This window comes from Neofelis nebulosa, chromosome 3, assembly GCF_028018385.1.
Source record: "Neofelis nebulosa isolate mNeoNeb1 chromosome 3, mNeoNeb1.pri, whole genome shotgun sequence".
Taxonomy (NCBI): Eukaryota; Metazoa; Chordata; class Mammalia; order Carnivora; family Felidae; genus Neofelis; species Neofelis nebulosa.
This window is the reverse complement of record NC_080784.1, coordinates 149877782-149899203: the sequence shown is the minus strand read 5'-3', so window position 1 is coordinate 149899203 and position 21422 is coordinate 149877782. Positions and strand designations below refer to the sequence as shown.

General features: G+C 38.7%; 1 protein-coding gene across 9 annotated transcripts in view; it reads left to right on the top strand.

The window, feature by feature from the left end:
* The window catches only part of RUFY3 (RUN and FYVE domain containing 3), an 80604-nt gene extending 67345 nt beyond the window's left edge, over nucleotides 1-13259 (top strand). For 3 of the 9 annotated variants that reach the window (XM_058722334.1, XM_058722337.1, XM_058722338.1), the window contains 6 exons: nucleotides 3607-3726; nucleotides 5067-5166; nucleotides 6857-6921; nucleotides 9174-9201; nucleotides 9955-10023; nucleotides 11813-13259. In XM_058722334.1, coding sequence (XP_058578317.1) covers nucleotides 3607-3726; nucleotides 5067-5166; nucleotides 6857-6921; nucleotides 9174-9201; nucleotides 9955-10023; nucleotides 11813-11956 — 526 coding nt within the window. In that variant the 3' untranslated portion in view covers nucleotides 11957-13259. Of the gene's footprint in view, nucleotides 1-1026; nucleotides 3351-3606; nucleotides 3727-5066; nucleotides 5167-6856; nucleotides 6922-8487; nucleotides 9093-9173; nucleotides 9202-9954; nucleotides 10024-11812 lie in introns of those variants that run through there. The other 6 variants (XM_058722342.1, XM_058722343.1, XM_058722344.1 and 3 more) reach the window with 4 other exon arrangements.
* Nucleotides 13260-21422: the final 8163 nt, after the last annotated feature.

Below are 21422 nucleotides of genomic sequence, written 5' to 3'. Positions count from 1 at the left end.
CTTCTGACTGGCTGTTTCAACTGGTACCTACAATTCAGTCTGCCCGAAACACGTCCTCTTGTGAAGGAGTTGTGGCACCCACGGTCATTCTGTGTTGCCAGCCCGTGATACCACCTTTAACACCCACTGGTCACCCTTCTTTTACTTGAGCAAAACTACCCAGTTGCTGGTCCCTGCACATGCTTCCACTTTCCCCATCCATTCCTTCCCTAGTGGACCCACCAACTAGAAATGCCCTTCCTCTTCCCACTCCCTTGTTCTTGACATACATTTTTTACATTCAGACTCAAATGCCATCTCTCCAAAGCTTCCTCTGATACTTCTCTGATAACAGTAATCTACCCATTTGCCCTTGTTGGAATTCCCAGAGCCTTATATCCATACCTGCCCATAATGCTTACTTCTCACTTTCTGCCTCACGTTACAGCCTTTGTGTGTGTGTGTGTGTGTGTGTGTGTGTGTGTGTGTGTGTGTGTACCTTCTGATGAGAGTGTGAGTTCTCAGGGTTAGTTAATGAATTCTTTAAGTTCCCTCGTTGGATCTGCCTCAGTACCATGAAACATGCGAGATGTTCGCTTAGCTGGTGCGTGAATGAAAGGATGAATGGGTTACTTCTTTTATTCAGATGATGCTTGACCAGGGGGTGGTCTTAAATGGCACTGAATATTCATGGTAACTCACAAGTTAATTGCAAATGAGTGAATAAGTTTGAAACTTCTGGTTTGACTGGTTTTTAATAAAAGAGTATCAGGTCTAACTAGGACATTCTCTAAGTGCTTGCTCATGAGCACTTACATGTTTATGATTTAACAGATTAATTTTGGTGTTCATAAGTTGTATTTTTGAAATGTTGTGCAAATTATTTTTTGATAGTTTTTTGACGTGGCACTTAAAGTAGACAGAACTAAAACAATGACTTCCTTCTTCATATATTAAGCTGACTTTTTCTCTTGTTATTTTTCTTTCCCGTTTATTCATTTTCTCATTCCCCTTTCACTCATTTTTATTTTTATCTTACTAATTTAGTGAAAAGGATTTGGTGAAACAGGCAAAGACCTTAAATAGTGCAGCGAATAAACTGATCCCCAAACATCATTAGGCACTTTGCAAGTGGTCACCTCGCAAGTCTGACGTACAACTTAATTGTAAAGAAAGAAATCTGGAAGTTACTACATTTAGGCTCTGATTCTACATAAAATGTCACCAAAAATTGACTTTGAATTTGTTGGGACTTTAAAAAAAAAGAAAGGAAAAAAAACCAGTTTGATATATAGGCTGTGGGTTTTTTTCTTCTTTATTTTCTCCCCAGAGTTAGAAACCTTAGTATAAGTTCTCAGTTAATTGCCAAATAAACTTTGAGAAATTACTTCTGAGTTGACCGATAAACACACCATTTTAAAAAAACACAAGAAAAGCCTAGGGAATTAATTAAAACCCAGTGTGCAGATTTTATTGATGCCTTTACAAGCCAGTCCCTGACCATGTCAGATTCTAGGTGCATTGTGTGTACCAGCAAGCCTGCTCGGCCACTGCGACGTAGTGAACAGGAGGTGACAGCGTATGGACTAGCACTCTCCTAAAATAGCTCTGTGTCTCCTAGGCCCTGGCCCCTTTCCACTTCTGTTGTATAGGTTTACTCCCCAAGCCACGGATAAGTACTTAGCATCTCACTACAGTTCTATTCTCAGTAACCAAGATTGCTTGCAACTTTTTTGCCTTAGTGACTTTGGGGGGGGAGGGGGTGGGAAACCCGCATCATTACATTTCTTTAAAGTACATAGAGATAAAGGTAGTGATTAGGTAACTTATGATAACGTAATAATGTGGAAGCTTGGAAAACCCTCCTAATATTTGTCATCTTCTACCTCTGCCATTTTCCTGCAGTGCCACTTCCTATTTAGGTAGCTCAGAGAGAACAATTTTAATGAAAAACTCGTCTATTAAAAAAAAAAAACACACACACAAAAAAAAACACTACACAATTTTCAAATCTATCTTGCTTTTCCTTTTGAAGCAAAGACAACAAGGTATAGACATGAGTGATGGTTCCCCACCTGTCATTCCTTGCTGGAAACATTGACTTAAGAGCTTCTATTACTTTCTGTTCAGATGGGGATTTGCTAGTCTCTAGGAAACTAACTATCTAATTTTATTAGAAAACCATCTCAAGGTAGGAAATAGATACATAATAAACTCTTTATTATTATTTAGTCTAAAAACAAACATTCCCAGTAGATAACCACAAGAGTGATTAATTAGCAGGGCTTCTTTTTCTAAGTGACCCCAGATCTACCCCTTTCTAGGCTTTGCATTGTAAATAAGCCTATAAATACTTGGATTTTTTTTTTTTAATGACTTTTGATATGGGGGAACAGGCTGTACATAAGCCTTCATTCCTTCAAAAAGTCTTGACAAAAAAATGTTTTTTTCTCATTTTGGTATGATTTGCAGCATTTCAGCTGCTTAGGTGGGAACAAAGATAACCCCCCTTTGCTTCCAGCTTTTGAAACTCTTTACCTTCTTCTTGGAAAAACCAGAATTAAGAGAGTAAGATAGATTTCACTTGTGCTTCTATAGGTCCTTACAGACTTGAACCAAAGTCAAGTCAAAGAGCATATGACTAACCTCATGGAATATCCTGTGCTCTTGAACTTATTTTAGTTCTTATAATTTTGCACCTGTTCTTATCTTCATCAACCTTTTGTGGTGATGAATTGCCTTTTCTATGAGCATTTGGGAGGAGTGCTCAAACACTAAAATAAAACATTTTAAAGACTACAGATAGCATGCTTTCAAATTCTATTATATAGAGCCCCAGAGGTTTCACCTTTTAGAACATGCTTCTTTATAGGTGCAAAGTTATGGGATATATAGAAGAAAACATTCATTAGAATTCTCCAGAGAATACGATCAGGAATCTTACGTAGGCCCGGTGCTGAGTTGTTTGTCCACTTAGTCACACACAACCTGGTGGGAATGGAAAAGGAAAGAGATGGCCAAACTCTGGCAAAGGCTTTTCCTTATAGAAACACCCAAAAAGCCTTGGTAAGGGTTAATGTGTAATGTCCGTGATTTAATATAATTTGTGGTTTAGGGAAAGGACCAGGAACATGTTCTAATTCCACATATAATAAGGTAGTTGCCCATTTGCAAGTTCCAGTTATGTGTGTAAAGCAGAAATATGAAGTACCAAACCTATTAGGAAATAAACACAAACAAAAGGTGGATTTGACTTTAATTACTGTGTACTTGAGGTTGGCTTTGGATATGGATTTTCTAAAAAGTGATGTTTTATTGTTTATCATCTAATGGCTGTAAACTGTAGTACTAGAATAAAAAAAATTGGAAAATCAACTTTTCCTCTGCCTGGTTCACCTTCATCTTACTTTTCGTTGGAATTTGTTTCTTCTCCATCTTTTTTCCCTCATATAATTTCTTCCCCTGTGTCCTGCAAAGCTTTTTGTCCCCCCCACCCCACCCCACCCCACCCCGCCACGTCTCTCCATGCCTTCTTCCTTGGGTTGCTTTATTTTGTGTTGTAAACTTGGTCTTCCTCCCCACCATGGCTTTTGTTTTTTATCACAAGTTCATGTGGCTCACATCCAGATTGCGCCAGGCTGAGCGAGACCGCCAGTCTGCTGAGTTGGACAACCGGCTGTTCAAGCAGGACTTCGGAGACAAGATAAACAGTCTGCAGCTGGAAGTGGAGGAGCTCACCAGGCAGCGGTGAAGAGAGGGCAGCAGGAGCTGACAGGGTGGTCGTGGGTAATTCTAAGGCTAGCCGCAAGATTAGGCGGTCCCAGGATCCAGCCTCCTCTGTTCTGTCTTTGTAATGTCCTTTCTCTGGAATTAGATTCAGAAAGCTTCACCTGTATCAACATTTCCAAATCTTGTCAACATGCTTTGCAACCAAAGAATTAGGAAATTAGAATTCAAGGTCCCAAATAAATAGAAAGAAGTAAGAGAATTAATAGCCAACCTAACACTAATAATGGTATTTCCTAAATTTTTACTGTGTGCAGAAACTTCACAAAGTACTTCACAGGCTTTCTGTCCTAACATCTTCCCATCAACCCTATTAGTAGTTGACTATATTACCCCCCCATTTTCAGATGAAATTAAAGCTTAGATGGGTTCAGCTTGTCCAGATTGACACAGTGCAGCTAGTCAGTGGCAGCATTCTCAAAGCCTGTCTCTCTCTTGACTCCCAAGTCCTTAACAACTCTTCCATATTATCTGTCAAATGAGACTCAATTCTCTGCAGAAGCCACTGACTTCAAACAAAGAGAACTTTGTTGTTAGATATAAAAGCACACGGCTACTAAGGACATTAGTGGCTGATGATGTAACTGGGCATTGAACACATAACTGTAAAGAGAGACCAGCTAATTAAAACGAAATGGGACTACAGTGTTAGTGCTTTCATATTGTTTCTTGTTGAAAATTGGTAAATACTGTCTTTCATTATAGCAAATCCTACTAATTGCCATTCAGTTGACCACAACTCTTTATTAACAGTTAATATTGGGAGCGCCTGGGTGGCTCAGTCGGTTAAGTGGCCGACTTCAGCTCAGGTCATGATCTCACAGTTCATGGGTTTGAGCCCCGCATTGGGCTCTGTGCTGACAGGTCAGAGCCTGGAGCCTGCTTCGGATTCTGTGTCTCCCTCTCTCTCTCTCTGCCCCTCTGCCACTGGTGCTCTGTTTCTCTCTGTCTCTCAAAAATAAATAAATGTTAAAGAAATATTGTAAGACTCTTAAAAAAAAAAGAGTTAATATTAATACTGATATTCAGAGAGTGGTGACCCTCGGGTACTAGGAGATCTTAAAGTACATTCTTAATTACCCAAGGAAGATTTAAAAAATGTCTGTATTTTAGTGTTACTGGTTTTACTGTATTATATTTTAACACCTTAAAACCTGATTGCCGATATATATCTGGTATCCTTTTATTAATCAAGTATTAAAATGTAATTGCTGAGCTTTAAGAAAAGGGTTGGGCGTTCTTTAGAGATTATGAGTGCAGAAACCCAAATTTTCATCCTTTTCCTCTCCCATCTGTCCCAGGCACCAGCTTGAGTTAGAGCTAAAACAGGAAAGAGAAAGAAGGTTACAAAACAACAGGAACATCCCAGGAAAGGGCTTTCAGAAGGCAGAACCCAAAACGGTAATATTTGTTATTCCCTTGTTCATTTACTTAATTTTTGGAGGCTACTTCGATGGGCTGGACAGTATTGTCTCCTGGAACATGAGCTTAATTGCTGTGGCCTTGAGTATGTAGATGGCAGACAAGACCTGGGGTAAACACAAGGCCTTGATTCTCAGTCTGTCTCTGGACACTCTCTCTGACTTGATTTCATTTGGAAAAGAAGATTAATAACCATGATTTCCAGTGACCCTCTTAATCCCTTTCGCTTTAAGATTGTTTTGGTATCTTAACAAAAACTGGTGTTCCTTGGGATTCTACTGGCTAACATCTTCAATAATATGTTATAGTAATCTTTCCCCACCCTGATTTTCCATTTAACAGAATTGTCTTAAATATGGATTTGCTTCTGTATACCGTTTTCAGAATCATGAGGATTCCAGTTTTACTTTTCTTGGGAAATTAGAAGAGGGAACATAGAGTGATTAAAGAGCAAGAGTAGACATATCTACAGGACAGTCTTAGGAGTGAGACTCCCAGCTCCTGTAGTGGTTAGGAAGCTAAAATGGAAAAGTCCATCTCTGGGATCCATGAAACGGGAGCCAATGTCGTTAAATAATAAAATCAGAAACGTATTAAATACATTTTCTGTCAAAGACAGACACAGGGAAAAAATTATCTTCTTTGTTTACATCATATATAACAAAGCAGGACAAATTTATAAGCTTCTTAATTTAAAATTGCTAGAGAAAGAGATGCTAATTTGCTGGAGAGCAGAAAATAATGGTAAATAGAAATTTATTATGTAGTAGTATTCACTGCAATTTAAAGTGTACAAAATACCACTCCTTTTGTAGCATGCCAACTTCATTATTTTAGTTTAGCAAACATAAAATCTACTTAGAAGGGCTTATAGAGATTTACTTAAATTCTTGGCCTTTTTTACCCTGCTTTTCCAGTGAGGCCTTAAGTTTCTCAATCTGGAATTGTCCTGCGGTAGGGGTTCCAGGAGTATAAATGTTGCATTAACCTCCTTTCCTTGACACTTGAGTGGTCTAAGAATGTGCATTCTATTTTTGGAGGCTGATGGACAGCAGCTCAAGGCAGACAGCAGTGTCCACAGAAAGAATTTGTCACTGAAAACTGCCTAGGCAGGGCTTACACACTTTGGTAGAGTGGATGTTTGGAACTTTACATTGGTCCTTCGAAATACAAAACTCAAGTGTCTAGGCTATGCAAGTTGTTACGGTGTTGTGGCAGCTGCTTGACTGAGTGTCCACAGGGTTATAGTCTGCTATATATGGCCATGCTTGGTTTTACCAGTTATCCAGAGCTCAGTGGGGAGTGGGAGGTGAAGATATATAGAGATAGACAGAAGTAACTAAGATACCCTAAGCAGTAACTGATACCTTGAGCTCACTATTTACTCACAAGTAAATAGGATATATTCTGAATTTTATTTGAATTGCAAGAGTTAAGGAGAATACCTACTCTGAAAATCATTTGTTGCAAACCCTATCAGAATAATTTGTTAAGAAAGTAATTAGAGCAAAGAATGAGGAAATATTCTGGAAGGTAAATTCCTTCCATATAATAATAAAGCTGCTTAGTGTTATGCCTAAGCTAAGTCAATACAGAAGAAAATGTCTGCAGCATCATCACTGCTTAGCATTCTGAATAATTAATATACTGGGCTGTTTTCTTTTGGCAGGATGGGAAGCACAAAATTCAAGAGGAAAATGCTAAACTTAAAAAGCCCCTGGACGAAAGCCACAGGTGTCTGTTAATAAAATACTAAGATATAAATGTATTTTGGGTGGGAAGAGGGACCTTTCGATACATATGGGCAATGGCACTGACCAGACACTGACTTGTAATAGTAATACTCCAGCAAGTTATCTCAAAGGGGGCATGAACAAGTCAAGCAGAGAGCACATATTAAAACCAAACCCATTTAGTCCATTTTAGAAGAAAGCAGGGTAATAATCAAGCTGTCCTCCGACTCTTCCCCTGGTTAGTCCTCAAACTCTCATGATCACTTCAAAGATTATGTTTCATCTTTACTGGATCGGCATCACAAAGGAACGAAGTACAAGTCATAGCATTTCTCAGGGTCTTTAGTGTACTTGAGTAGGACTTGTTTCCACTTGTGAGCTAGTGGAGGGCAGCTATGTTTCACATAAATCCTCTCATTTCCTTCGTGTCCTTTCTCTTAAGGGTCTCAAACAGCCTCTTTGTCTTTTTCTTAACTCTTCATCTGATTTGCTCACTATGAAAAGTATTAGGATAGTATCAAGGAAGTGAACTTTTAACAATTATTTTAGCAAGTAGAAATATAACAAAATATTACACAGTGCCACTGCATTAAAAAACAAAGGTGGTCCAACTGTATAACATTCTGGAAAAGCCAAAACCATGGAGACAGTGATTGCCAGGAGTTAGGGGATATGCATGGATTTAAGCACAGTAAAAATTTTTTAGGACAGTGAAAATACTCCTATGGTATTGTAATGCTAGATACATGTCTTACATTTGTCCAAACCCATAGAATGTACAACACCAAGAGTGAACCCTAAACTGCAGACTTTGAGTAGTTATGACGTGTTAGTGTAGGTTTGCTGATTGTAACATTGTCTACCCCCTCCCCACCTTCCCTGTTACGGAATGTAGGTATTGGGGGAGCATGGGGGGCCAGTGAAGTATATTGGAAATACTTTCTGGGAAATGTCGGTACTTTCTGCTCAGTTTTTCTGTTTTTCTGTGAACCTAAAACTGCTCCAAAATTCGCTCTGTTACAACAACAACAACAACAGCAAAGGTTAATAACAAGAAAGACACCACAGTGGGGGTTGGAGAGAACAATGCAGTGTACATTTTTGGCACCTGTCCCTGTCTAGGCTTTGATGGCTCAAGAATAAGGCCGTGTGCCACCTGAGCAAAGTAGCTGCTGGAGAAGATAAATCAGAGTCCCAACAGTAGACTGATTATGCAGGCACTTGGCCTCCAAGGCCAGAATGATTCCAAAGCCTTTAAGTTTACTCCCAAAGAGAGCATGGTCTGATGTAGGACTAACCTTAAACTACCCCACAGATCAGCATGGGCCACAGAAAGGAACTAGAAAGGCTATAAAATTAACAAGGACTTAAAAGAGCCTTTCAGAATCGGCCCCATTCCAGCCTAAAACCAAGTACTTTACAATCAGGAGGACCTTACATGCCAGGTTTTGATTTAGGCCCTGGGAATATAAGACAAGACTACCTTATGTCTGTGTCACGTCACATTCATTATTTCCTTAACATTTTAATTCTTAGGAAAGTTTAATCATCTGTTCCTACTTTACAGATGCGAAAACTGAGGAGCAGAGAGGCAAGGTGGCACACCTAAGTTGCCTCTACTTACCATGTCTTCTGTGTATAAGTCCTTTGTCTAAAGCAGCTCCCAGATCCTGAACTACAATCCTAAAACATACCCAGGTTTCTTGGGATTACGGTCCAAGGAACAGCTGAGAACTTGGTCACTCTGCTGGTCACCCTGCCACTCGATGGAAGAGAACTGGAACCACTGTGGATCTGTGGTGCATTATCCCCAGAACTGTGACAATCTCATCCATTCTCTCCCTCATTAATTTGCTAAAGTTCACATCTTAAGAATATTTGGAAGAGGGGATTAATACATGACATATAATAGGTTTCTATAATATCAGAAAAAAGAAACTTTTAAAATGTATAGCATTGGCCATTGGAGTTTTATTGGCTGGGATACAAGTGCTAACTATTTTCTTGGCAGTAAAAAGAAAACAACAAATGTAATTCCAAATCCATTTTTAAACAGGAACCATAATGTAGGTCAAGGATCAGATTCTAGTAATAGGTTTAACTACAAAAATTTCTTCTCCTTGGAGGTCAAGATTAATAATTATGTCAGTTCCAACAACATAAAAGAACCATGGTAATGCTTTTTCTTTGCTTTTGAAATGATTCACATGGAAATATAATAAGTTGCTGTTTGTTACTGTTTTTCCATTGTAGGCTGCCGTCTCCCCCTGCAAATGAACAGGTAACCGAGTCTCCTGTTCTCAAACATCTCGTGTAAATGATGTAGTTGGCTGTCCCATTCCTAGCTGAACACAGGCCTCTGTGCCCCGTCCTTTTAACAGTATCCTCAACAAACACGCATTGGCCTGAAACTCTCACAGGAAGTAGTACAGCTCTGAGCAATTTACTAAGGAAATGGCACGTCTCACTTCTTAGAAATTCTCTTTGACCTAAGAGAGTGCCTCCTCTTCCCTTAGTTTTCTCTTCTATAAAACAGAAAAAATACTTCTTGCTCACTTGGAAATAAACAAATATAAATGGTTGTAAGATAGTTTGCATATATAATAGGATATGACAACCCATGAGAAAGAAGACACAGGCAGCTATGACTGAGTCACCCCTTTCATTTATCTGTTAGGAATTTAAAAAAAGTAAAAAAAAAGCAAAATAGAATATTGCTTTCTATTCCTGATGATATGATAGGAAAAGAGGGATGGGGCTTTTTGAAACTTCTTCATACTTGTATACTTGAATTTTCTTTTTATAACTGAAATCACATGTTACTTTATTATAAAAGTGAAAAGAGCTCCAAGGATAGTGATAGGATTAGTAGACTTGTATTAAGGCGCGAGGACTGTATACAATTTGTTTCTTTAGTTTCCAGATAGCCTGTAGCGTGGTTGTATTAATTTTGTAACTTAAAAAAAATGAGTATTCTGAAAGTATTCATGTTTCTGAGACCAAGAGAAGCTAACTGGCTCAATATGTGGTTTAGGACCAGCCGCTGCTCTCTGCAAAGCCACAGATGTGTCAGCTGTGCCAGCAAGACGGCCGCCTTGCAAAGGTAACGATGCTGAGAACCAAACAGGTTCTTCACCAGGATGTCCGTTACACCACTAGTCCCTTTCAGTAACAGGGACTTTGCTGTGTAGAGTGCAGAGTGGGGAGAAAAAGCAAAAGGAGCAAGCATTTATTGTGTACCCGTTTTTTTCAGTCATAGTATGTCATGTCAGTAAATCCCCATGAACACAAATATAAAGAATTTAAAACAAATTTATAAATGTTCATTGAGTGCCTGCTGTGTAGAATGTGCTATCTCGTGTGCTGGAGAAAGAGCAATGAGCAAAGCGTAGACCAAGTCCCTGTTGTAAAGCTTATCTCCTCTGTGACATCATTTTGTAGATGAACCTTGGGCTCAGAGATGTGAAGCACATTTCTCAAAGTTACTCAAGTCATAAGTGGCAAGGCCCAGCTGCAGCCTGACTTTGGCCCCAAAGTCTGTACTCTTCCAGTACTCCATCCGGCTTAGAACAAATCAGTTTTGGGGAAGGGAGATTCTTTGAATTATTTGGAGAATCAGCCTCTGAGAGGGAAATGAGCTCTCTCCACCAAAACCACTTGTTTTCCCCTCAGATCCTCAAGGGTCTCTGCTTGAGCGCTTCCCCAGTTTGCTAGAGTAGGCAGAGTGAAGGAAGTGTTCAGATACAGCAAGTGTTCTGATAGCCAGGTGTTTGACCTGCTCATAGTAATATGTACCCCCCCACCCTGCATGTCATGTAGTCCCCAGTTCATAGATGTTCAAGAAATGGGCAAATGACTGTAAGAAACAAGTGCTTGGAAGAGATGAGGAAATGTGCCGAATTCTGCCTTTGTGGCCTCTATGCCACCCTTTGTGATCATGCTGAATTTTAACAAGCAAAATTATAATATGACCTAGTCTTAACGGAATCAGATAAAGATGAGCTGCCTTTATAGAGTTGGAATTGGAATTACAGAAATAATGTCTGTTTCTGGAAGAGAATCTAATTCTGGCTTTTCTAATTCTGCACAGTAACTACAATATGTCAGAGGAAAATTCCTCTCGGGCTTTCAAATAAAAGTGACCCCCTACCTCTGCTGCATCCTCAGGAAGGTGAATTGTTTGGGAGAAAGCAGCATTATTAACAGGGGGAATTACTCTTCACAGCCTTTACTAGGGACCCTTGGAGCTATGTGTGTGCCACCCTATCACACAGCCTTACCAGTGACACTGCCATAATGACCCACGTGCTGTCCCATTGCATGGCCACTAAATATTCAAAAAGCTTAATAAAGAGACTGATTTCCCTATAAAGAGGATGCAGGGAAGCTGTGCTCCTGCTGCGCTGATATCCCAAAAGATAGGTCTATAGAGTATTACAGGGAAGCATTAAGCACATCAGTGTATTAGGAATTCTACTTTCACTTCATGCTCAGCAAGTTTTTTAATCCTAGGCTGGCTACCACTACCCAGTCCATGGCTAGGTCACTCACTGCCTGCCTCCTTATTTGGAGTATTCTTAAGTACTTGCAAACTAATTTTAGAATTAGCCCACATAAAAGTGAATATAATGGGTGCGAACATTCTAAGAGTAAGCAATTTGTGTATTATTTGTTCTTTTGAATTCTGTGGCACTGCTCTTCGTTTAGATCTAAGAACTAGACAGTAGGCTTCCTTGTAGGCAGAAACTGTTTGGTCAGATACTATCTGGCACATAGCAGACATTAGTCAATAATTAGGTATTGCCATAATTACCATATCTGGCCTTTTCTATTCCATGCATCTATATGCCCTGCTCCTCTATCCCCCACCTAACGTCCTCTTTTCCTTGTAGAATATGTGTAAGAACTGCAGAGGAACATTCTGTGATACCTGCTCAACAAATGAACTGCCTCTTCCCTCAAGTATCAAGCCTGAGCGAGTTTGCAATCCCTGCCATGAGCATCTGATGAAACAGTATTCCGCCAGCCCATCGTAAGACTGGAAGCCAAGGCCTGGACCAGTGTCTGTACCTGTGTTAGATGTCAAGATTTCCTAGAGCCCAGACCTTAGAATCAACTCCAGAATTGATAGCAATGATTTAAATAAACCAGGTCCAGGGAGAAAAGGCAGTGAGTAGTTGGGGGAACTGGAAATTTTGCTCATTTTCCCTAATGACTGTATGAATAAAAGTTACTCAGTTGAGCCCCTCTCTTCTAAATCTAAACAACTCCACCTTGAAGGCTTAATTCTGTAGCTTGTCTTTGGAGGGGCTATTCATTTTTATGAATAGTGATAATAATACTGGGGTGAATATAATAGGAGAGAGAGTCCAACAGATAAGAAAAGGAAAATGATTATCTCCCTCTCTTAATGTGCAGATTCAAGGGGGAAAGATAAATGTTACCTGAGATCAAAATAATAGATATTATATATTTTCCCTGGGTGCTGCTAGACATAAACATTGTTTCCTCTTCATCCCCACTAACTACCTCTTTCAAGTATCTCTACCAAACTGTGAACCCAAACTCAGGGAAAAGAAATTAAAGAGTAATATAAATTTTGAATGTACTTAAAACAATATTATAATTTATTATAGTTTCAGGACCAGGAAGGCCCTGGGCTGTAAATGTTTTCAATATCAGAACAAGAGGAACACTTGACAGTTTATCCACTTAATGACTTCAAAAGTAAATATCTGCCCTTTTCAGAATGTCCTACTAAAAAATAAGCCAACTCCCTTCCTCATCCTTCCCTGCTCTCCCAAGTCCTAAGGGAAATTGTAAGATATTTTAAAGATAGGGTTTGACTTTTGCAAGTAGTTATTGAAAGCAAAGCTAAGTTGCGTGTAAAACAAATTTGTCCATGTCTGAGAACAATTAGATCAGAATATTTATTAAATTTTCTTGAATAAGCGATACCTTATTCTGAGCCAAGAATTTGAACTGGTAGACAGGTTTCTTGGAAAACGTGACACTCAAACATCTCTTCATAACAAACCCTTTGGGGGAAAAGAGGAATGTGCATTCCACAAGGGAAGGAAAGAAATGGTATATGCTATTTTGATTATGTTACATGTGCCTAGATTATTTGATTCCAATTAAGACCTAAGAAGATATGATTCTGTAACTGGTTTAGAATTCTGGGGTGAAAACATCCTGGAACCATGATACTTGATCTTCTGTCTCCTGAGAAGGGTTATAGCCTGGGAAAGAGTTGTTATTCGGGAAGTCTGGCTTGTTACATGGTAAAGTTGAGCTATAAGAGTACTAGGAAAGAATAAAATCTAATAGTCTTGCCTAGGTTATTGACTGGTTTTTTTCCCTTTAAATATTTCTGTGTGTGTGTGGGGGGGGGGTCTTCATTCGTCTTATTTTTGGCCACCTACATGTTTTCAGCACTGTTCTAAGTGCTACAGATAATATGGGGAATTATCCTAAACTAGCAAAAGTTATTTATAATTAGTTTTGAATTAAATTGAAAAGAGGCAGCTCTGTACATGGAATATGAGGAAGAATAATTAGCCACTGAGATTTTATTGAGACTTACACATAAGCTATTTAGCATTTTTTTCATGTTTTGTTTTATTAGAGAGAAAGCACTCAAGCAGGGGAGGGGCAGAGAGAAGCGGGGGGACAGAGGATCTGAAGCAGGCTCTGTGCTGACCACAGATGCAGGGCTCAAACCCATGATCCGTGAAATCACCACCTAAACCGAAGTCTGACGCACAGCTGACGCACAGCCAACTGAGCCAGCCACCCAGGCGCCCCAGCCCTTTCTCTTTTTGAAACAAAGCTCCAACGATCTGTTATTAGTGTAGCTGTCAACAAAAGCAAGGAAACAAAGTCCTGAAAGGCTTGACTTCATAGTAGGTCTGTCTTCCTTAAAAACTGTTCTTGGGGCGCCTGGGTGGCTCAGTCGGTTGGGCGGCCGACTTCGGCTCAGGTCATGATCTTGTGGTCCATGAGTTCGAGTCCCCCGTCAGGCTCTGTGCTGACAGCTCAGAGCCTAGAGCCTGTTTCAGATTCTGTGTCTCCCTCTCTCTGACCCTCCCCCATTCATGCTCTGTCTCTCTCTGTCTCAAAAATAAATAAACGTTAAAAAAAAAAATTAAAAAAAACAAAAACAAAAACTGTTCTTTCCACTATTCACAGTAGCAACAAGAATACCATTCTTAGGACTAAACAACCTGAGGCAGAAGACTTGTACACTGAAGACTATACAACACTGCCTAAAGAAATTAAAGATACCAACAAATAGAAGGACACTCCATGTTTATGAATTGGAAGACTTAATATCATTAAGATGTCAATACTACCCAAAACCATCTACAGATTCTAAGTATTCCTATCAAAAACACCCATATTTTTTGCAGAAATAGAAGCATTTGTCTTAAATTCATATGGAATCTCAGGGGACACCCAAATAGCCAAAACAATCTTGAAAAAGAACAAAGTTGGAGGTCTCACTTCTGAAGTCAAAACTCACTACAAAGCTACAGTGATCAAAACAACATGGTACTGGCATAAAGACCTAGACCAATGAAGTGAAAGAACTTAGAAATAAACCTTCACAAATATGGACTAATGATTTTTGAGATGGGTGCCAAGACCAAAAGGGGCTTAAAGGACAGTCTTCTCAACAAATTTGTTGACAAAAATTGGATGTCCACATGCCAAAAAAAAAAAAAAAGTGGGCCTCTACTACATAACATACACAAATTAACTCAAAATTGTTCAAAGATCTAAACAAATGAGCTAGAACTAGAACTCATAGGAAAAAAAGAGGAAAAACTTCATCACAACTATTTGGCAAAAATTTAGGTAAGACCCCAAAAGCACAGTTAACAACAAAAAATAACAGAGGTTGGACTTCATCAAAATTAACTTGTGGAGAAATTAGAACCCCTTGTGCATTGTTGGTAGCAGTGCAGCCACTGTGGAACAGTGTGATGGTTCCTGAAAAAATTAAAATTACCACGTAATAGAGCAATTCCCCTTCTGGGTATACTGTAGTCAAAAGTGAAAGCAGGGACTCAAAACACATTTATACACCTATGTTCACAGTATTATTTACAATAGCCAAAAATGTGAAAAGCAACCCAAGTGTCCACTGACCAATGAAAGAATAAAATGCAGTAGATACATACAATGGAATATTATTCAGCCTTAAAAAGGAAGGAAATTCTGACATCTACTACATGCATGAGCCTTGAGGACATTATAAGTGAAACAAGCCAGCCATAGAAGGGCATGTGACTCCACTTGCATGACTCCTTAGAGCAGTCGAATTCAGACACAGAATTGTGGTTGCCAAAAGCTGAGGGAAGGGGGAAGTGGATACAGAATTTCGGTTGGGGAAGATGAATATGGGTTGGTACACAGATCCCTCTGCTGAAAGGGCCTGGAAGCCAACACTTGGTAACAATGGGCACAACCCAGCATTCAATCTTTGTATGGAAACCAATTTGACAATAAATTTCATATTAAAAAAAAAACAACAAAAGCTTGGTTTCTGAGGGGCCCGGTGGCTCAGTCAGTTAAGCACCTGCCTTTGGTCCAGGTCATGATCTCACGGTTTGGGAGTTCAAGCCCCACACTGGGCTCTCTGCTGTCAGCACAAAGCCCACTTCAGATCCTCTGTCCCCCTCTCTCTCTGCCCTTGTCCTGCTCATACTCTCTCAAAAATAAAAAATAAAAAGAAACTTAAGTTTGGTTTCTAATACCATTCTTCCAATAAAAGGAACCAGGGCTCTTTGGAGAAATGGCTGATTCTAGGTCTGGGACATCTTGTAATACCAGAAAGTAAGGAAGTGGCATAAAAACCAAAAACAGTGGGAGCAACAAAATAACGTAATATAGGATTATAAGCCAAAAAATAAAATTTTAGGAGTCCATATTGATATACAAGATTAAATAAGGGAGAAGTGACACATCTACAAAGAATTACAAATGATTTATGTAGCTACTATTCCTCAAGATGGAACTTCCTGCTTCTTCAATGTGGGCCATGCTTAGTAACTTGCTTCAAAAAAGTATGATATAGAAAGAAATAAAAGGAAATTTATAGTCACTTAGCAAACTCTATGTTGGCAAGATCATGAAAACTGATGCCTGTGATAAGTCACGCTTAGAACGTGAATCTTTGACAAGGTGTAGTGAAATGGCACCTTTGTGTTCTTCCTCCCCAAATCCTATAACCCCAGTCTAACCAGGAGAAAAACCTCAGAAGACTCCAATTGAGGGACATTCTACAAAGTACCTGACCAGTATACCTTAAAGTTGTCAAGGTCATCCAAAATAAAGTCTAAGATTAAAGAGCCACGAGGACTAAATGTAATGTGCCCTGGGGACAAAAAGGCTACGAAGAAAAAGCCAAAAAAATCTGAAGTGTGGAATGTAGTTAATGGCAATGTACTAATGTTAGTTGTGACAAATCTGTAGCAATGTAAGAAGTCAACAGTAGTGAAACTAGGTGAGGTGCATATAGAAATTCTATTCTTGCAATATCTTTGTATACCGAAAACTATCCTGAAATTAAAAGTTTAAAAAAGGGTGTTTTCATACTCCTAACTATAGGTCTAACCTTATAGAACTTAATTTAACTCCCTAGATGTTATTTCCAAATAGAGTAAGAATTTTCCTCAGAATGAGGATTTTAAGTCAGATTTATACCTCAGTGTAAGTCAATAAAAATGTATGATGAAACTCTTAAAGGGAACTTAACCATTCTGTGAAAGGAGTCAACGATGGGACTAGTGATTTTGAAGTAGTTCTCAGGACCACTGTCTATTATAACCTCGTTTCAGCTTTGCTCAACAGAAAATGTAGGCTTTTTTAAAGAATTGTATTTCAGAAGTGACCATGTTTTGATTGATTATAAAACATTTTTCAAATAACTTAGCCTAATATATCCACTTAAAGTTCCCTCAGGTCAAATCTCAAGGATTCTTAGACACTGGTGGGCTTGAAGATTTGTCAATTATTGAGATCTTTTATTGTCAACATTCCTGAGGACATTTTGTTAACACAACTACTTTTGTATAAGAAAATCTTATAAGCATGTCAGTCTATCAAATCAGAAATCAAGTATCTGAGAAATACCATTCCTACAGCTAGAATGAAAGGTAAACTTGGAGGCGCCTGGGTGACTCAGTCGGTTAAGAAACCAACTCCTGGTTTTGGCTCAGGTCCAGATCTCACAGTTTGTGAGTTTGAGCCCCGCATGGGGCTCTCCACTGCTAGTGCAGAGCCTTCCTGGGGTTCTCTCTCCCTCTCTCTCTGCCCCTCCCCTGCCCATGCTGTCTCTTTCTCAAGATAAATTAAAAAATAAACTTTAGAATAAAAGGCAAACTTTATTCAGACAACGTATTATCTTGAAATGTAAAATTAGTTAAAAATAGAGCCAGTGACCAGTTGTAAGCATTGCTGAGGATGTCAGATTCCTACAAGTTAATAATTGAGTTTGATAGAGACACAGCACTCAGGCCTCCAACAGGCAGGTTCAGTAGAAAAGCTATACAAGTCCCCAGGCAGCAACAGTGCCTTACCATTTAGGGGGTGCTGCTTTCTGACACAATAGCATCCATTCATATTCAACTATAAGGTCTATCAAAAAACAATTTATTCTCAGAGCCCCTGGGTGGTCCAATCAGTTAAGCATCCCACTCTTTGATTTCAACTCAGGTCATGATGTTACGGTCATGAAATCAAGTCCCCCCCACGGGCTCTGCACTAAGAGCACAGAGCCTGCTTGGGATTCTCCCTCTCTCTGCCCCTCCTCTGCTTGCACACTGACTCTCTCTCAAAATAAATAAACTTCAAAAAAAAATTTATTCTTAGAAGTCAAAGAAGGTTAAAAATTAGCCCAACTTGTATTGCGCTTGTATTCCCCCATTTGCTTTCTCAAGAGGACAAGAAACGGATGGAATTACAGCCAGCCTACCAGAAATTGTGAATAACTCAGTTTCTCTTTAACTCTTGGTCTTTATTCCCTAATGTCACTGTCACGTGGCAGAAAGAAAGGTTGAGAGCCTCTTTAGTTCAGTTAGAACCAGTTATGTTTTGCAATCACGGGTCTTTGAATATACTTGTGAAATTTCACCTGTGGACTTCAAATTCAGTCTGGATCATTTGGAAGGCTTCTTCTTAAATGTATCTTGGTGATCCTTGTGAGTTTCACTAGGTCCATCCATATTCCAATCCACCTTGGCTTCATGCCTTGTTACCAGGTACTTTCAAAATCATTTCACTAGGATGTCCTAATTGTGACACAAAACCTAGAAGCCATACAAGGGGAGATTTAAGAATTGCACCACATAATAATAATTTTTGTTTTTTTAAAAAAGTAAGCTTCAAGCCCAGCATGGAGCCCAATGAGGGGCTTCAACTCATGACCCTGAGATCAAGGACTGAGATGAGATCAAGAGTCGGATGCTTAACTGACTGAACCACCCAAGCGCCCCCATAAAAATAATTTCTACCATGATAAGCAACCAAAATGCCAAAGTGCCAGAGGGAAAGGTATTCACAGAGGTAGCTCCTTGCAAGAATAAAGGGCTCCATGAGGCGCCTGGGTGGCTCAGTCGGTTAAGCCTCTGACTTCAGCTCAGGTTACGATCTCACACTCCATGAGTTTGAGCCCCGCGTCAGGCTCTGTGCTGACAGCTCAGAGCCTGGAGGCTGCTTCAGATTCTGTGTCTCCCCTCTCTCTGCCCCTCCCCTGCTCATGCTCTCTGTCTCAAAAATAAATAAAAACATTTTTAAAAAATTAAAAAAAAAAAAAAGGGCTCCTATTAAGAAAAAACCCAAACACAATATAAAAACATCACAAAAAGGCAATCAGCAAAATTCAGTTTGTGGAAACCTCTATAAATAAATCTTATTTCTTCAAATAAGGGCAAAAGTAATGGACGGGGAAACATGGATTAAAAGAAATAATAGGCACTTCATCTTCATTAAAGAAGATATTTGTATGGCCAATAAACATGAAAAATGCTCAACATCATCATGAACAGCAAGTTAAAACCACAACCAACATACCACTACACACAGAATAGCTAAAATTACAAGCTGGCACCAAACAATGAGGATGTGGGCCTACTGGAACTCTCATATTGTTGGTCTATATAAAATAGGATGACCACTTTGGAAAAAGGTATGTCAATTTCTAGTAAAATTAAAAAGATAATCAATCTTACAATTTAGGATATTCTCCTACTGAAAAGAAAGATTAAAACATAGATCCACAAAAAGGCTTGCACAAGAATGTCCATAGCAACTTTATTCATAAGAGCCAAAAACTAGAAACAGCCCATTGTCCACCAGTTGTTCACCTAAGTGAAAGGTTAAATTGTGAAATGTTCATACAATGGAATACTACTCAGCAATGAAAAGGAACAAAGAGCTGAAACATATTAATGAAATCTCAAAACATGCTGAGTGAAAATTTACACAGGAATACATACTGTATGACTCCATTTATATGAAGTTCTAGAATTGGCCAAACTAATCTATGGTGAAAACAAAATTCTAACAGGGAGAAGGGATGGGAGTGGTGTAGGAATTGACTGGGAAAAGGAATTTTCTGATGTGATGGAAATGCTCCATAGCTTGCTAGGGGCTTGTGTTACACAATTGTACATTAACACTCATCAAGTGAAAGGTACACTTAACATTTGTTCACTTCACTGCAAATTTTACTTCAAGAAAAAACCCTAATTAACAATATGTATTCCAAAAAGCTTAAGATCAATCAAAGCTTAAGATCAATGTCTGCAACTTTGACATCTATAAAGAAAAGAAGATAGCTTGATGAATATACAGATATAAAGTGAGGAAGAGAATAAGACAAAATTTTACTAGGCGTAGGTTTAGGTATATGTATAATTCAACTTTTCTGTATGCTTGAAATTTTTTATTAAAAAATATTACAGGCCGGGCGCCTGGGTGGCTCAGTCACTTAAGGTCCAACTTCAGCTCAGGTCATGATCTCACAGTTTGTGAGTTCGAGCCCCACGTCAGGCTCTGTGTTGACAGCTCAGAGCCTGGAGCCTGCTTCGGATTCTGTGTCTTCTCCTGTCTCTGCCCCTCCCATGCTCATGCTCTGTCTCTCTCTCTGTGTCTCTCAATAATAAATAAACATTAAAAAAAAATTTTTTAATAATAATAAAAAAATAAAAAATATTACAGGGGAAGTCATAACCAACTGCAGAGTGTGGACTGTTGTTTAGATCCTGATTCAAATCAACTTTTCAAAACATTATTTTTTCAGATATTTGTGATAAGAAATTAGTATTTTTAGGAATGGTGGTATTATTTTAAAGTCCTTTTTAAAGAAAAGATATATACTGAAATATATTTAGATAAAATGATGCCATGTCTTGGATTTGCTTTAAGATTAATATGAAGAGAATAAGTAGATGGAGATTTTAAGAGAGAAAAAAAGACAATTCACAGAAAAGGAAATCCCACAAGTCTTAAACATGAAATGCCACCTCACAGAAGAATACCATTGTGTTTTGGGGGTTTTTTTTAACCTCTCAAGATTGGCCAAGAATCGACTGCTAATATGCTGTGTTAATGAGGCTATGGGAAAATGGGCACTTGCATTGCTGGTGCAAACTAAGAAAAAACAAATTACAGACATAAGTTTAATTGTAGATCTAAATTACAAGTGCACAGACTCTGACCATTTATCCTAGAGAAATTTATGTATGTACAAAATGACATAAGTTTATTACAAGGTAATTCATTTCAGCATTACAGTAGCAAAAGATTGCAATTTTCCTGTTCACCAGTAAGGGACAGGTTAAATTATGTACATCCATACTGTACATTTTTAAAAAATGAGAGGATTTTATATACGGATATAAAATGATCTTTAGAATGTATTAAATGGAAAAAAATGGCACAGAACAGCATGTATAGTATACTATAAATTTATATTTTTAAAATGAAAATATCTATTAATATTTGCTTATCTACACAGTAAATATCACTGGATGTTTACACTAGAAACTGATGGCAGGGTTGCCTGAGAAGGGGATCTAGCTGAAGAACAGGATGGGAGGGAGACTTCACTGTTTACCCTTTCATATCTCTTGAATTTTATTTCATTCAAAAAATAAAATATAAACAATTTACAAATTACCCCACCATTTATTTTCATATCATACAGATTTAAGAACCAAACTAAACCTTCCTATATATATCCCTGTCCTAAAATTCAGTAAGAAAACCACCTAACTAAAATACTGGGCGGCAAACCAAACCAAAGGCGTCTCACCAAAGGCAATATGAAGATGTAAATAAACACATAAAAAGATGCTGACCATCTTAGGTCACCAAGGAATTGTAAGCTAACACAAGAGAACCAGCACACATCTATTAGAATAGCTCAAATCCAAAGCAGTGACAACACCAAATGCTGATAAGAACAAATTGCTGCAGGAACTCACATTCATT